The sequence below is a fragment of the Hyla sarda genome, chromosome 2, assembly GCF_029499605.1.
Source record: "Hyla sarda isolate aHylSar1 chromosome 2, aHylSar1.hap1, whole genome shotgun sequence".
NCBI classification, from domain to species: Eukaryota; Metazoa; Chordata; class Amphibia; order Anura; family Hylidae; genus Hyla; species Hyla sarda.
The window spans coordinates 117,233,339-117,249,128 of record NC_079190.1 but is presented as its reverse complement, the minus strand read 5'-3'; the positions used below and the strand labels follow the sequence as shown (position 1 = coordinate 117,249,128).

General features: G+C 42.9%; 1 protein-coding gene across 3 annotated transcripts in view; it reads left to right on the top strand.

The window, feature by feature from the left end:
- Positions 1-14,657, top strand: part of RACGAP1 (Rac GTPase activating protein 1) — a 29,529-nt gene extending 14,872 nt beyond the window's left edge. For all 3 annotated transcript variants that reach the window (XM_056555374.1, XM_056555372.1, XM_056555373.1), the window contains exons 5-17: positions 2,514-2,583; positions 3,868-3,921; positions 3,997-4,074; positions 5,967-6,081; positions 6,200-6,330; positions 6,720-6,884; positions 8,545-8,640; positions 9,446-9,644; positions 9,765-9,870; positions 9,952-10,084; positions 10,192-10,321; positions 10,837-10,945; positions 13,673-14,657. In XM_056555374.1, the coding sequence (XP_056411349.1) occupies positions 2,514-2,583; positions 3,868-3,921; positions 3,997-4,074; positions 5,967-6,081; positions 6,200-6,330; positions 6,720-6,884; positions 8,545-8,640; positions 9,446-9,644; positions 9,765-9,870; positions 9,952-10,084; positions 10,192-10,321; positions 10,837-10,945; positions 13,673-13,748 (1,462 nt within the window). In that variant the 3' untranslated portion in view covers positions 13,749-14,657. The remainder of the gene's footprint in view (positions 1-2,513; positions 2,584-3,867; positions 3,922-3,996; positions 4,075-5,966; positions 6,082-6,199; positions 6,331-6,719; positions 6,885-8,544; positions 8,641-9,445; positions 9,645-9,764; positions 9,871-9,951; positions 10,085-10,191; positions 10,322-10,836; positions 10,946-13,672) is intronic.
- The last annotated feature ends 1,133 nt before the right edge of the window (positions 14,658-15,790 follow it).

Sequence of the window (15,790 nt, the reverse complement as noted above, 5' to 3'; positions counted from 1 at the left end):
TTTTTTTTTTTTTTTTTTAAAAGGGAAATTAAAATTCAAGCAAATGGCAAAGTTGCCTAATTTGATATAATCTATATAAAAAAAAAAAAAAAAAAAAAATTGTTAATGGTGGCTGTGCCCATTTACACAGGCACATGTGATTACGATTATTGGGCAAATGAGTGTTCCCAAGAATGTTCAATCCTTAAAATTGGCCATGGCGGGGCTGGCTGTCTAATCCCTTCCCTGGCCCAATTGGTCTCTACCGTGCAAGAAACTGATCTATTTACGTAGAGACATTACAGACAAATAAAAATAAAAAAAAACAATATGGTCTCCTTGCATAAACTCTCTTCGAGTAGCTAGATGACCTACCTGAAAGGACACCTTGCTCCAGGTGCCACTTTTCTCAGGGCCCCCACTGAATCCACATGCTCCTTTATATGAACCTCTTTAAAGTGTAGCTCCCACCATCATTTTATTTATTTATTTTTTGCTTGTTTGTTTTTTCTGTCCCTGCCTATTGCCCTTCTATCCCTAACACCCTCCCTGCCTTTATTTTTATTTTTTTACTATTTAAAAAATGGCATTTAGGCTGCCTGGTAGTGTGCTCACTACCAGGCAGACTTCCCCAGCAGGCACCACGTCACTGATGCCTGCTGGGGGCCAAATTCCGCCCTTAGTTCTCCTAACAGGGTGCCTCCAGCTGTTTCACCACTACAACTCCCAGCATGCCCTGACATCTATTGTCTGTCAGGGCATGCTGGGAGTTGTAGTGGTAAAACAACTGGAGGCAACCTCCGTGGCTCTGTACCGGGCTGACAGCGGCGGGGAGCTGGAGCTGAGCCCGGCCATGGAAGGCGGCAGCTACACCGGAGTGGAGCCGGTGGTCCCTGGAGCCCCGGACTCCCCTTAGGCGGCCACGGACTTCCCTCAGTGCGGAGCCCCTTCCAGCTGCCCTTCTCCCTGCACTGGGCCCACCCCCGCCCGGGGCTCTGCTGGCTGTCGCCGCCCAAGACAGGGGCTTCATGGGGAAAGGAGTGAGCCGGGAGCTGATGCGGTAGGGACAGGTGCGGGGGAGCCTCTTGCCGCTCGGTGAGTACCACCCAACCCCCGTACCTTGCAGCAGGGCCGTCGGCGAGTGTGGGGAGCCGATGCGCAGCCCTGGATGTGCCTGCGCAAAATTACGACTGATGCCCTGCCGGAATCAGTCGGAATTTTGCAGTGACGTCACTCCGCACTGCATTCGGCCACTAGGAGGGCGACCCCTAGTGGCCGAATTTCAAATGGCTTTTAAAATGTTTTAAAAAGCATTTTTTTTATAAAAGTATATTAGAGCTATGTTGTAGTACTTAAGTACAACATATCAAAAAAATAATTCATGACGGTGCCCATTTAAACATCTTAAATGGGCACTGTCATGAAAACAAAAAATTGATATGTTGTAGTACTTAAGTACTACAACATATCTCTAATATAGTTTCATTAAAAAAAATTTTTAACTTTTAAATTTGGCCACTAGGGGTCGCCCTCCTAGTGGCCGAATGCATTCAGCAGTGATGTCGCCACTGAATTTCGACTCGTTGAAGCCTGGCAACGAGTCGAAATTCAATCACTGCTGTTCTCGCTCCCGCCCGTCAATCAGACAGGCGGGAGCGAGCGCTTTGAAGAAAGAGGATGTGCGCAGTCTTGGGGACAAGGTAAAGTATTATGTTCAAGTATTATGTATATTGTTCACCTGCAAAGTATGCCTTCAGTTTCCCCACTACAACTCCCAGCATGCCCTGGGAGTTGTAGTGGGGAAGCCTGGAGGGACACTGAATAGATGAACTGAGGGGGAGTGGGTTGAGCGGAGCGGCGAGGGGGTACTCTGGGTGAACTAAGGGGGGGGGGAGTGAGTTGAGCGGCGCGACAGGGGGAGGGGTTTGCAGGCTGCGCGGCGGGGAGCAGTATGTGCTCCGGTGTTCACCTATACAGGGTGCCTCCAGTTGTTTCCCCACTACAACTCCCAGCATGCCCTGACAGCCAATAGATGTCAGGGCAAGCTGGGAGTTGCAGTGGGGAAACAGCTGGAGGCACCCTGTATAGGTGAACTACGGGCGCAAGTGCCGGCCCCAGCAGGCATCAGTGATGTAGTGCCTGCTGGGGAAGTCTGCCTGGTAGTGAGCACGCTACCAGGCAGACAAAAAAGCATTTTTAATATGTAAAAAAAATGGGGGAGGGGGTTAGGGATAGATGGGTAATAGGCAGGGACAGAAAAAAGTGATGGTGGGAGCTACTCTTTAAGTTTACACTGTAAACATTATACTATATTATAAATCTTTTTTTTTTATTTTTATTCTGCATGTGTCATGCACCTGCAATTTGAGATGTTGCTGAATGTATAGTTGTCTCAGCTCCAATACAATGAACCTTCATAGATTTTAAAGTTGTCGTTTAAAGCATGTACACTGCAGTAACAAAGAAGTTTCCTTACTTCATTTTGTAGTTGTTCCTTACTTACCTGATCACAACCTTTTTTAAATTCCCCCTAGATTATCTACAATAGATGAGTCTGGCTCCATCCTCTCGGACATCAGCTTTGACAAAACAGAGGACTCACTGGTAATTGAAAAGAAAACTCTGAAGTATCTTTCTTTGGTTTTCTATGTGAATACTTCAGATCACAGCGTTTATTTAGTAGTTTTAGAGAACTGCCTCTGCTGTTTTATTAAGCCTAAGCCAGAAATGGGCCAAGCAGAAAGAAGTCCTTTCTAAGGCTGCGTTCACACCACGTTTTTGCAATACACTTCCCGTATCAGGTTTTTGATAAATTGATTCCTTAAAACCGGACTAAACAGTATCAAAACGTGTACAAATTTTAATCCATATACGGTTTGAAAAATGTCGGTTGCATCCGTATTTATGAAAAAAGTGTACGTTTTTAACTTTTCACTCCATTATGAATAAAGTTTCACTTGTTCGAAATTCCAAGAAAAAACTGCAAAGTCAAAAACCGGATGGAACGGTACGCTCATATGGTTCTATACGGTTCTTATTGACTCCCATGTAAAAAAAAAAAAAAGTGTACGGTTTTTCACCTGGACCAATAACTGGTAGGCTACAGTTTTGGGTACGTGAATAAAAAAAAAGACAAAACTGTACAAGATGCAACTGGATGCATCGTTTGGCATAGGGTTTTCAATACGATTCTTTACGGTTTACAAATTGAATACGTATATGGGAACTGTATTGCAAAAACGTGGTGTGAATGCACCCTAAATATCTCTAGCTTTTTCTACTTCTAGTTTTGGTTAGAATTTAAAAAGCTGCAGCAAAACCTTATTTTAATTTTTTGCCTATACCCTTGATAGGCCATCATTATCTGGTGGTCCTGCACTCTACTGATCAGCTGTTTGCTGAAGGCGCAGTGTCCACAATTAAAGGGGCAGAAGGCTGGTAGTTCTGTGTGTTGTGTAGTGGCCTTGCTGGGATACTACCGATCATATCCTAGTAAAGTAAATCATTAAATTCCCAGAACAACCCCTTTTGGAGCCCCAGTAACACTCCATTGTTTTAATGGGGAAAAAAGAACATTGCATGCATCAAAGCAGCAGAACCAAATTGACTGAAGTCAAAATGGGTCCTTTAGCACTATTCCCCTCTTGTGCTCTGAACTGTACAGGTTGGGACAGACACAATGCTGAATACTTGGCATATATTATAGAAGGGTATACCCTGGACAGGACACAAAGCAGGGTCTAATGAATTTTTGTATATGTTAATAAGAGAACCTATCTCCCATGCAGCAACCCTATAGTGCATGCCTTATTACATCAGTATTGGCTTTATTTATGTATATAATGTGAGGAATAGCTGGTTGTCATGTTGACTCTTTATTTTTGTTAGGATTGGGATTCTTCTTTTGTCAGAAACGTGAGACTGAAGAAAAGAGAAAAGCGAGTAAGTTGGCCAAAATACTTAATTTGGAGTTGTACCATATACAGCTACTCTTGACCATTTTGGTTTGTTTCCTAGCGCTCCTCCAGGCAGCAAACAGAGGGTCCTCCTGCTCCATCAAAGAGGACTCGTTCCATTGGGTTGGCTGTGGATCCAGTGAGTAGCTTCTTTCCTTTTGAATTATCCATTATGTTTATCTGCCATTAATGTGTGAGGAGTGACAGTGTTACCTCTAGTTTATATTAGAAGCTTTTTTTAAAAAAAAATTAATTTTATTTTAACTGTTTTAGAATATATACCGTATAAGGAGAGTCCCCTAATTTCACCCCAAAAGCCTGGGAAAATGTATTGACTAAAGTATAAGCCTAGGGTGGGAAATAGGTCATCAATACGCCCCACCATCATCTCGATTCCCCCTCTCTTTGTCTACTCACCTCCACAGTTGTTGCTCTCTGTCCTGTTGCCTAGCAGCTGCAGGAACCGTCCACATACCTGTTTTGGAGAGTAAGCTGGTCTGGGCCATCCATCTTCACTGGGAGGCCCTCTTCTCCAGACCTTCCCCAGACTAGACATGCTGCATTGACGCTGCCGCGCAGGGACGTTCATGACCTCAGGGGCGTCCCTGTGCACGGACGGAAAAGTAATCAGGCCTTGTCCATTGTGAAAACGGTCTGGTGGTCCTGTGAACAAGCCCCTATCTGTGTTGGGGGGGGGGGGGGGGGGGGGTGTGGGGGAGAGTGGGGGAGAGAGACATACACATATGAGGTATTTCCTAGAGAGAAACTGGATTACAAATTTTGGGGGACTTTTTTCTCCTTTTACCCTTCAAAAACTGGGTCTATAAGTACATGCAAGTGTAAAAAATGAAGATTTTGAATTTCTCCTTCACTTTGCTGCTATTCCTGTGAAACACTTAAAGGATTAACACACTTTCTGAATCACTACTTTCATTTTGCAGAGGCCTTGTTAAAAATGAAAGAAGCAATCTGATTGGTTGCTATGGGCAACTGGGCAACTTTTCCTCTGCACAGGTTTTGATAAATCTCCCCATTGTGTATGTGAATCAATATATAATTTACTAGCGGAGTACCCGGTGTTGCCCGGCTTTTCCTTCCTAATCCTTGTTAGGGAGGAAAATAAACAAAGGAGGAAGCTTGCGACTTCATAACTCCCATCCCGGTCCTCCCATCGAAATATCTCCAGCCCATTAACTTGTATGGGACTTTAAACCTAAACCCCCGCCCCTGGCAAATGGGGGGGGGGTGAGTAAGGGTTAAATCACCTATCCTAAGTAACGTGTGCCATGTTTCATGTTAATATCTTTAGCCGTTTGAACGTGATGCTGGAACATACACATACACACATTAATGGATATTTATCAATACATGTGCAGAGTAAAGGTTGCCCATAGCAACCAATCAGATTGCTTCTTTTTTCAAAGGCCTTGTTAAAAATGAAAGAAGCATTCTGGTTGCTTTGGGCAACTGCTCTTCCTCTACACTGGTTTTGATGAATCTCTCTGCCCCCCCCCCCCCCCCCCCCCCCCCCAATTGAGTTTTAGCTACAGATATAGCTTTGGAATATCCATTTTCCTTATAAGCAGAGAGCTTCTAAATTAGAAAAATGCTAAATTTTCAATTTTTGGAATTTTTCACCAAGAAATGATGCAAGAATCGTCAAAAAATTTCCACTAACATAAAGTTAAATATGTCACAAGAAAAACAATCATGGAATCAAACTGAAAAGTTAAAGAATCCCAGAGTTATTAATGCTTAGTGACAGTGGTCAGATGTGCAAAAAATGCTCTGGTCCTTAAGGGGTTAAAGGAGTAGTCCAGTATTGGAAAAACATATCCCCTATACTAAGGATAGGGGATAAGTTTCAGATCGTGGAGGGGTATGGGGCTCCGGCCAGATAGTGTCAGCCCCCGCATTGTGCAATGGTCAACAAGCCCCTTCCAGCAGGCTGCCTGGGCTCCATACGGGAGATTGCGGGGGGTCCCAGATATGTGAATATACTAATTTTTCCATCTTTTATTTGCCTGCTAGGCCAATGAGTCCATAGTGACAAAAACAATGGTAACTGTTCCAAATAATGGAGGCATTATTGAAGCGGTTTCAACAATAGAGACTGTACCTTATTACACACGAAGCCATAGGGCTGGTAAGTTTCTGTATACCTTACATTTTAAAGTTACTTCACCTTTTTACAGATTTGTAAACTTTTAAAAAGGACTCGGCTAACTTTTTTTTATTTTTATTTTTTTAATAAATTATTTTAGGCCAGCTTCAGCCCTGGAACAGTGACTCTAGTTTAATGAGCAGACAGTTTGATGACCGAAATGAGACAAACTCTTGCAGCAGAACTCCACAGAACCATGGGATAAGACTTCATGAGTTTGTTTCAAAAACAGTAAGTTTAAACAAGGCTGGATAAGTGTGTTGTGTTTTTTTATTTATTTATTATTTTTTTTTGTTCACTCCATATCCTCTCTCCAGGCTCCCATCTAACAGGTGGTGTCTTCTGTGATTGGAGTTGTTCACTTTTTCACTATCTGGCCTTGACAGCTATTGCATGTTCTCCTAGACAAGACTAGTCACCATAGAACCAGCCAAACAAACTCCTTTCTCCAGCACAATGGACACTTACAAACCCCCATGTGTAATGCTCCACTCAGTATTAGTGCCTGCTTAGTCCCCCATACTACCCCACTTCAGTGCATCACTGCTTATTCGGTCTTTTTAACAGATTTTTGTTTTGTTTCCGGTGTGTGTTTGTTACATTCTTTGTTTTATTTACAGGTGATTAAACCAGAGTCTTGTGTTCCTTGTGGGAAAAGGATCAAATTTGGAAAAATTTCTTTGAAATGTCGCGACTGCCGTGTTGTGGCTCACCCAGAATGTCGTGAACGTTGCCCTCTTCCATGTATCCCTTCTTCTGGAAACACTCCAGTTCGCATTGGAGAGGTAAAGTACCTTTTTCTAAGGACATCGTGCCACTTATTTTCAAACATAACTTTATTCATATAAAATGTTAGTGTATCTGTTTCTTAAAAAGACATGCCCTAGAGACCATAACTGCGTTCAGTATTTTTTCCCTTTACTAAGAATCTGTCATCACAGAAAATACCATACAGATACTCGTAGGGCCCATCCACACTGCTGAAATTCAGCTCTTCCACTCTGAGTTTTATTCACCGATCTTTTTCAGATGTATGGATTTTTTTTCAACTTTGTGCAGAATTTGAGCTGAATTGCAGTGGATATTCTGTGGAAATTCAGCAGTATGCACAGAGTAGCAGAATCTCATTGAAAACAATAAGACTCCTAGTCTTAAACCTGGTCATTAGTTTTGAAGCCCCAAAAGGTCATCCAAAATTCGGAAAAAGTGAGGATTAAAGAAAAATAATAGTAACTAATACAGTTAAGCAAAGTCCATATACACGTATTACATATAAAAGTAAGAGAGAGCTGCTGGAAGCTGTAAATCACTGTCTATGTAGAGGACACAAGCTTCTTCAGGGTCAATTACACAGTACTTGGTGTTCCCAAACAGTAAAATGGAGCTTCCCTCACCTGGTGTCCAAAGGAGCAGCTAACACTGGCACAGGTAAATAGTACAAACCATGTAATACCTCCCTGTACTGTAGGAAGGTGCTACCAGACAGCAGTCAGTGCATGCACTTCAGTAATACAGGGGTTTTACCAGTGAATGCCCATTCTGATTGATCAATTTTCCCAACCACTGATACATTTTGCAAATCTGAACTGTAGCATTGTATGTTGAACATAATTTTAAGTTATAATGGTCCAGAAAAGACCCTCGTATGCTGAAACTATTATAAGCAAAGGCCATTTTAAGATGATATGGTATGTTGAGAGAACACTGTACATCTTAACACTTATTGAGGGAGAATCATGCTGCCTTGTAAGTTACAATGCTACAGGCAAAGAACCAGTTGGGGAATATATATCATGTACTGCAACCTCACTGTGTGATAGTCTGCTGGGAATAGAGAGGTTCTGCAACAGTGCTGGGTAGGGAACGGACACTATTAGGGTGCATTCACACCACGACTCTTACATACGGGGACTGGATCTGTCTGGGAGATGTGAAAACCGTGCACTCCCATATCCTAGCCAGACCCGGCCCCCATCTTCATTTGAAAAAGCTGACCGGAGTCAGATAATGACTCCCGTCGGCTCATTTTTGCCCCATATCCGGTTTTGTGACCAGACTTAAAACCATAGTATAGTTTCTTATCCCATACACTGGATTGTCAGCTACCTTTTCCCTTTTTTTTTTTTTTTTTTTTTTAAATGATCTGAAAGGTCATACTCATCCAGGAGAGATGGTTCCCTGAGCATACTAAAAGCTTTTTCCATTTTGGCTGAATATTGGACCGAAGGGAACGACTCGCGTCGTAAGCTGTTATTGTGCAGCCTAGGGGTCGTTGTATTTCATCTGGCACCTTGTTGTCCCATGAATGTTTACAGAACAACCCATTTAATTGGATTTCTCACAAAATAGGAATACACATATGAATGCACACATTGGAGATAAAAATCATAAAACATGGGTTTTTATTAATATTTGTATCAAAATGTCCAATTCCTTCTTCTATAGGGCTCCCTTGCTGATTTTGTGCCACTTACAGCACCAATGATTCCTCTCTTAGTGGTTCACTGTGTCAGTGAAATTGAACAGAGAGGACTTCACGAGGTAAGGCAGTTTTACAGAAACTATTTAAAATGAAACTTATTTTAATATGTGGCTTGCTCTTTATCCTCTTCAGGCCCCCATACAGGAGATCGCAGATATATACCACTAGTTTGTATGCTTGTCCCGAGCCTTAATGCCAAGTGTTTTTTTTTTTTTTTTTTTTTTTTTTTAATATAGCAATCATGATCTGGTTGATATATAATTATTTTTCTATCTGTAGAAGTGCATTGGGGGGGGGGGTTGAGTTATTAAATGGAAACATTTTAAATATAACCAGTACCACAAGATGACTTTGACAGCAATCGCTGGTACTAGTGCATATTATTTTGCCAGGTACTTGGACACACTGCGCAGCATGGCCGGGTACTCTAATTACACACAATGCCCCCGGGTGCCAAGGAAACTTGTTGGCCCCAGCAATCATGTCGTTGGAAAGCCAATGGGGTGAATGGAGAACAGGGACTCCACACATGCATGGAAGGGTTATTTTAGAAGGACTGGAGGTTTCTTCCCTACTGGTAGTTACAGCGGGCGCCCAGCTATTATACTGACAGCCAAGCTCTCTTGATCCCTGCACGGGAGACCCATGTCTCCTTATTCTATAACCCTGTCAACAAAAAACACTTCTGGCTAGAATAAGGATGACAACTGTAAGAAGGCATATCAGTGGTCATTAAGAGGTGCACACAACAGACTTTTTTTTATTTTTTTTTATTTATTTTTTAAGTTTTGTTCTATTTGTGTCTTTGTGTGAATTAAAAGAAGATCTGTAAGAATTTTAAATGCCAGAGTCTTTCTTTTTCAGACAGGTTTATACAGAATCTCTGGCTGTGACCGCACTGTCAAAGAGCTGAAGGAGAAGTTTCTGAGAGGGAAAAGCGTGCCTTTACTAAGCAAAGTTGATGACATTCATGCTGTCTGTGGCTTTCTCAAGGACTTTTTGCGTAACCTGAAGGAACCACTTCTTACCTTCCGCCTTAATAAATCTTTCATGAAGGCAGCAGGTAAGGACTTTTAATTGACTAGTTGTATTCTCTGCTACTGAACCCTAAAATTCTTAAAACTACTATTGGCCCCACAAGTTCATACACTCTAATGTTTCCCAAAATCAACCTCTTTCCCAGAAATAACTGATGAAGGTAACAGCATTGCTGCCATTTATCAAGTTGTGGATGAGCTTCCAGCACCTAACAGAGATACACTTGCTTTCCTAATGATGCACCTTCAAAGGTTGGTGTTCAGTTTACTTCTTCTCTTCTTCCCACACTGACTCAGCTCCTCCTGTAATCACTTTCTTACACTGTATTATAGAGTGGCTGATAGTCCAGATTGTAAGATGGATATAACCAACCTGGCTAAGGTGTTTGGTCCAACTTTGGTGGGGAATGCAGTTGCTGACCCTGATCCCATGACAATTCTACAAGACACAAAGAGACAACCCAAGGTGTGTGGTGTTGTTTTTGATATATTCAAATAACAATTGGTTTTGTCCTTGATGGTGCTTTATGGCATGAAAAATATCTGATTAACAAATGCATTTCCTTAAATTAGGTAGTGGAAAGATTGTTGTCCTTGCCAGCAGATTTCTGGAATCAGTTCATGATGGTAGAAAATATGGACCCTTCTCATATTATTGAAAATACAAATGTATTCAACACTCCCCAGACCCCCGATGGCAAAGGTAAGTTGTCATTTATTTTCTTAATGTTCTCAATGGGACAGACTTATTAAGGACTAGTATTTGGTCTGGAGTACTCTGCTCCTAATCTGTAAAGAGGAGCATGCTAATACATAAGTGGCATCTGGAGCCAGAAAAGTAAATAAGAAACACACCGGAAATAAGCTGTGTGGAAACTAATCCCTGATTAGTTTCCTGTGTCTGCAGGCAGTCACAGGAAAACCTATACTTCCTTGATTTTGGATATGGCCACATGCTGCAGAGTTTTCATGGTGACACTTCCACCCAAAATCAGTTGAAATAGGTGGAAGTGTGTAAATGTCAAGATTGCAAAAACTAAAAAAAATATTGGGAAGATTTTCAAAGATTTCACACTGATGGTAATGTTCACTGCACGGAATTCAGCTCACGGAATTCCAGTGTGAACATACTCTATATGTATAATTATATACATACACACATTCTTTTATACTTCTTCTATACCTATTTATTATATCTTAGTTATTTTTCTTTTACAGTTAGCATGTTGGGACCTCTGACAACCCCTGAGCAACAAATTACAAAAACTCCTTCCACAAGTTCCCTGTCCCAGAAAGTTCGATCCACTATTGGCAGAAGTACACCAAAGTAAGTATTCAATAGCTTGGGGGATGTAATCAGATATTTAAACCATTAAGTTCTTCATCATCGTCGTAAATCATGGGGTATGAAGGCTAAGTTCACACTGCATTACTACTGCTCGTTAGACATATCTGTCGGCATCCTGCCAAAAAAAACGGATGCTGATATATACTATAGCGGAAGGCAGTGGATGCCATTCATTTTAATGGCAGAATTGTTATCTGTTTGGCCACTTTTTTCAGCAGACTCAAAAGTGCAGTCTGCTGTACTATCCAGTAGACTGAAAATGCTACAGGCTGCCCAAACTGTGACTTTTCAGCCATTGAAGGAAGTGGTAACAACTGCCTTGCATTACAGTATATGTCTGACCAGAGATGGTATTGCAGTGTGGACCTAGCATCGGCTTCTCCACCAATCAGATCGCTTCTTTCACATTGCAGAGGCCTTGTTAAAAATAAAAGAAGCAATCTGGTTGTGATGGACAACTTTTCCTCTGGACAGATTTTGATGACACTCCGCCTTAGTGCCATAGCTGTTAGACAAACAGGATCTGAGAACTCTGCTCAGAACTAGCTGTTTAACCCCTAAACACTCAAACAAGATTCTGGTTTCTCAATATTTTATATGGTGTGTGTGTGTATATATACCAATAAGTACAATTTGTTAATAAAAAAAAGTCTATGGCGTACTTTTTTGTATGGACTCCTGACTCTTCATTACTTCTGTGGTCTGTATTGCTGTTACATCTCTATGTATTCACCTCATGTAGTATGCGTTGTCTGTAGAGTTTTTGCACTTGGCACTTTATTAATTTTCCCTCCTATACTGGCCAGCTAATGATCAATAACTTCAAATGGCTTATTATATATAGACTTGGCTAATGCACGTGCACTTTATGTTGTATCGTACTGCTCCGTGGTACTTATCAGTGACTCTGCATATTACCTACTCTTCCTTCGTGCATTAGTCATCAGACCCATATTAGTACTACTACCTATCATCATTCTTGTTGCTTAGTATCCCATTATAGTCCCGGGTATACTGCCCCTTCTCTGCTGTCCATTTCCTCTTTTTTAATGAATTTTATATGTACCGTATATACTCGAGTATAAGCAGAGTTTTTCAGCATGATTTTTCGTGTTGAAAACACCCCCCTCGGCATATACTCGAGTGAACTCTCCGCCCTCAGTGGTCTTCAACCTGCTGACCTCCAGATGTTTCAAAACTACAACTCCCAGCAAGCCCGGATAGCCGATTGCTGAGAGTTGTAGTTTTGAAACCTCTGGAGGTCCACAGGTTGAAGACCTCTGCGGCCTTCGACATCATCCAGACCCCCCACCCCCTTTAGTTTTGTGCTCGGCGGGACGCTGGGGTGCGCTGGTCCGGTGCTGCAGGACTGTCCAGTGGGGAGGTCGTCCGGTGGGATAGTCGTTCCCGGCTGTCCATCTTCACCGAGGGGGCCTCTTCTCCGCGCTTCGGGCCCGGCCCCGGAATAGTCATGTTGCCTTGACAAGACGCACAGGGATGTTCATTAGCAGCGTTCGTCATCGTCAAGGCAACGCCTCTATTCCGAGCCCGAAGTGCGGAGAAGAGGCCCCCCGGTAAAAATGGACAGCCCGGAGCGACTATCCCACCGGACAGTCCTGCAGCACCGGACCAGCGCACCCTAACGTCCGGCCCAACGGAGGTGAGTACTAAACTAAAGGGGGTGAGAGGGTGGGGGGGCTGGATGATGTCGAAGGCCGCAGTGGTCTTCAACCTGCAGACCTCCAGATGTTTCAAAACTACAACTCCCAGCAAGCCCGTACAGCCGATGGCTGCCCGGGCTTGCTGGGAGTTGTAGTTTTGAAACATCTGGAGGTCCGCAGGTTGAAGACCACTGTATTACACATTGACAAGGGGTGATGATGAAGGGGGGCTGATGACATGTGGTGGTGATGATAAGGGGGGGGGGGGGTGGGATGATAAGGGGATGATGAAGGGGGGGGTGGGATGATGACAGGCGGTGATGATGAAGGGGGGATGATGAGGGTGTTAATGACGGGGGGGGGGGGGGGGGGGTCTGGATGATGACGGGGGATGATGTATTTCCCACCTTGGCTTATACTCGAGTCAATAACTTTTCCTGGAATTTTGGGGTGAATTTAGGGGCCTCGGCTTATATTCGGGCCGGCTTATACTCTAGTATATACAGTATCTTGTAACTTAAATAAACACATTGTCATTTGTTATACTCTTTGGGGGAGATTTATCAAAACCTGTACAGAGGAAAAGTTGCCCATAGCAACCAACCAGATTGTTTCTTTCTTTTTTTTAACAAGGCCTCTGCAAAATGAAAGAAGCGATCTGATTGGTTGCTATGGGCAACTGGGAAACTTTTCCTCTGCACAGGTTTTGATAAATCTCCCCCTTTGAGTAGCTCAGTTTTCCTTTTTGGTGTGTATTCTTTTGTTAGGAGTCTACGTTGGCCATTGCTGTATTAGGGGTTTATCATTTAGTATTCATTATACGGCAAGTACTATATGCCAAACTACTATAATATATGGTTATATATAACATATGATGGGTATATAGTATGGGATAGCCTTACGTTACCCCCTCTCTAAAAGGAGGTTTTCTACATGCTGCTGTATTTTGTAACTATGCATAATACATACATTTAGTCATCTACATAAGTATTGCTGTTAACATTAATGTGCATCTTTTTTTTTTTTTTTTTTTTTTTCTATTTAGGTTCGGAAGCAAAAGTAAATCTGTTACCAGCATTGCACGACAGGGCAATTACTTTGCCTCTCCGCTATTAAAATGAGCTGCCAGAATTTAACACAAGAAATTGCAAATTTTTTTATTTTTTATACTATGCTTTTATATGGGGTTTTTATTGGAGGTAATGAAAGATCCCTAAAAATACTGTAACTTGAAAAATAGTAATACTGCACAACTAACGTTTTATTTGTAAGTCTGCTTTAATTGCTACATACGAAATGCAGAGTTTTTGAAAATGGAATATTTAAATGGACTTTTGTTTTGATCAGACTTTTGTTATAAACTGTATAGTATAAATTGAAGCTGTCCTCCGTTTTGCTGGAGACAATAGTAGCAGTAGTTTTTACGCTGGGATATTGATGGTAATGCCCAGATTTTTTTATGTATACACATTTTATTTTTACTTTTATCTTGTGTGTATCATTCTCTCCTTGGAATACATTTCCTTTTTAAAAGAAACACCTCACATTTAAAATACAGTCCAATATGCTGGCAGGATGTTAGAGCAGGAGGAGCTGAGCATATTGATGGATAGTTATGGGGAAAAAGTCCCATTATAACTTGTCATTTTTGTCATTATCTCAGCTCATTCTGGGCTATGTAGTCTGACTCTGTGATGTATATCTAGAAAATGCTGACAATAACTGAGGGTGACCACTCATTTGACTACTTAGCCCAGATTGAGCAGATTTTACATGAATAAATAAGGTATCTTGGAACTTTCCCCACAAATATATGCATCAGCCTTCTTAGCTCCTCCTTCTCTTTAACCTGATGCCTGCACACTGAACTGTATTCTTCACTGTGGCAAGTACTCTTTTATAGCAAACTTATATTACTGAAAGGAATACCTTTTTGCTGTCAGGCTAAAACTGTAAGCCTCTGTGTATTTTATACAGTATCATTTATGTAAATACAGCACTGATAAATTATCTTTAACCAAAACTTTGTGGTGTTTTTTTTTATTTTTCTTCTCCTCCCTCCTTTCTACCATTTGTCAAGGTGAGGATGGGGTATAGTGTCTGTGCCTCTGTCTGTGCCTCTGGCTGTGCCTCTGGCTGTGCCTCTGGCTGTGCCTCTGGCTGTGCCTCTGGCTGTGCCTCTGGCTGTGCCTCTGGCTGTGCCTCTGGCTGTGCCTCTGTCTGTCTTCCTTCCCTCCCCTGCCCCGGTTTCCATTCGCTGCATGGAAGTCCTGGGTTGCATGTGACAGCCATGGAAGCCGTCCTCTTTACCCAGTTTCATTGCCGTCCTCTTCAGCTGGCTCTTCTGTCCCCGTGGAACAAGTCCCCCGCTTTCCCTCGATCACAGGATCGGTTGACACAGCACCCACCCATTTGTTCTGGTTACTCTGATTCGTTTTTTTTTTTTTTTTTTTCTCCCCCGCCCCCCCCCCCCCCTCTTCCTTCTGTCGGTCCCCTCCTGCTCTGGGGCTAAACTGATTAGCTCAGTCTAGTGTCAGCAAGATATAACCATGGTCTCTGTGTCCCCCAATGGATCCTCTGAGAGAGAGATTTTACGGTAAGCATAAAAATCTACTTTCTCGAGCGCTTCATTGGGGGGGGGACACAGGACCATTGGTATATGCTGCTTGCCACTAGGAGGCTGACACTAGGCAAAAAAACAAAAGAAGGCTGGCTCCTCTCGGCAGGATATACCCGCCTCCTGACTCTGAGCAACTCGGTTTTAGCTTAGTGTCAGAGGTAAGCATTCCCAATTCCCCCCCCCCCCCCCCCCCCCCCCCGGCCCTCCCTCCCTTTATCTGGCTGGGCAGGGGGTCTCTAGGGGTCTTTTTCCCTGGCAAAAGGGAGTCCAGAGGTTAATGTTGGGGGGTTAACTATGGCGCCGGGCCGATCTTCTCTCCCAAGGGCCCCTCTGCCACCCCAATTCACTTCCTCTGCGTTTGACGGCGTGGCAGATGAAACCGCGGTTTTGAGGGCTCAGGGCTTCTCTTTCCGAGTTATTCGGACTATGCTCCGTGCCTGTAAACCCTCGTCCGCCAGGATTTACCACTGCACCTGGCGGGCATATTTCCGCTGGTGTGAGGCTCGTTCCCTCTCGCTCACCTCTTTTTCTCTGCCGAACCTC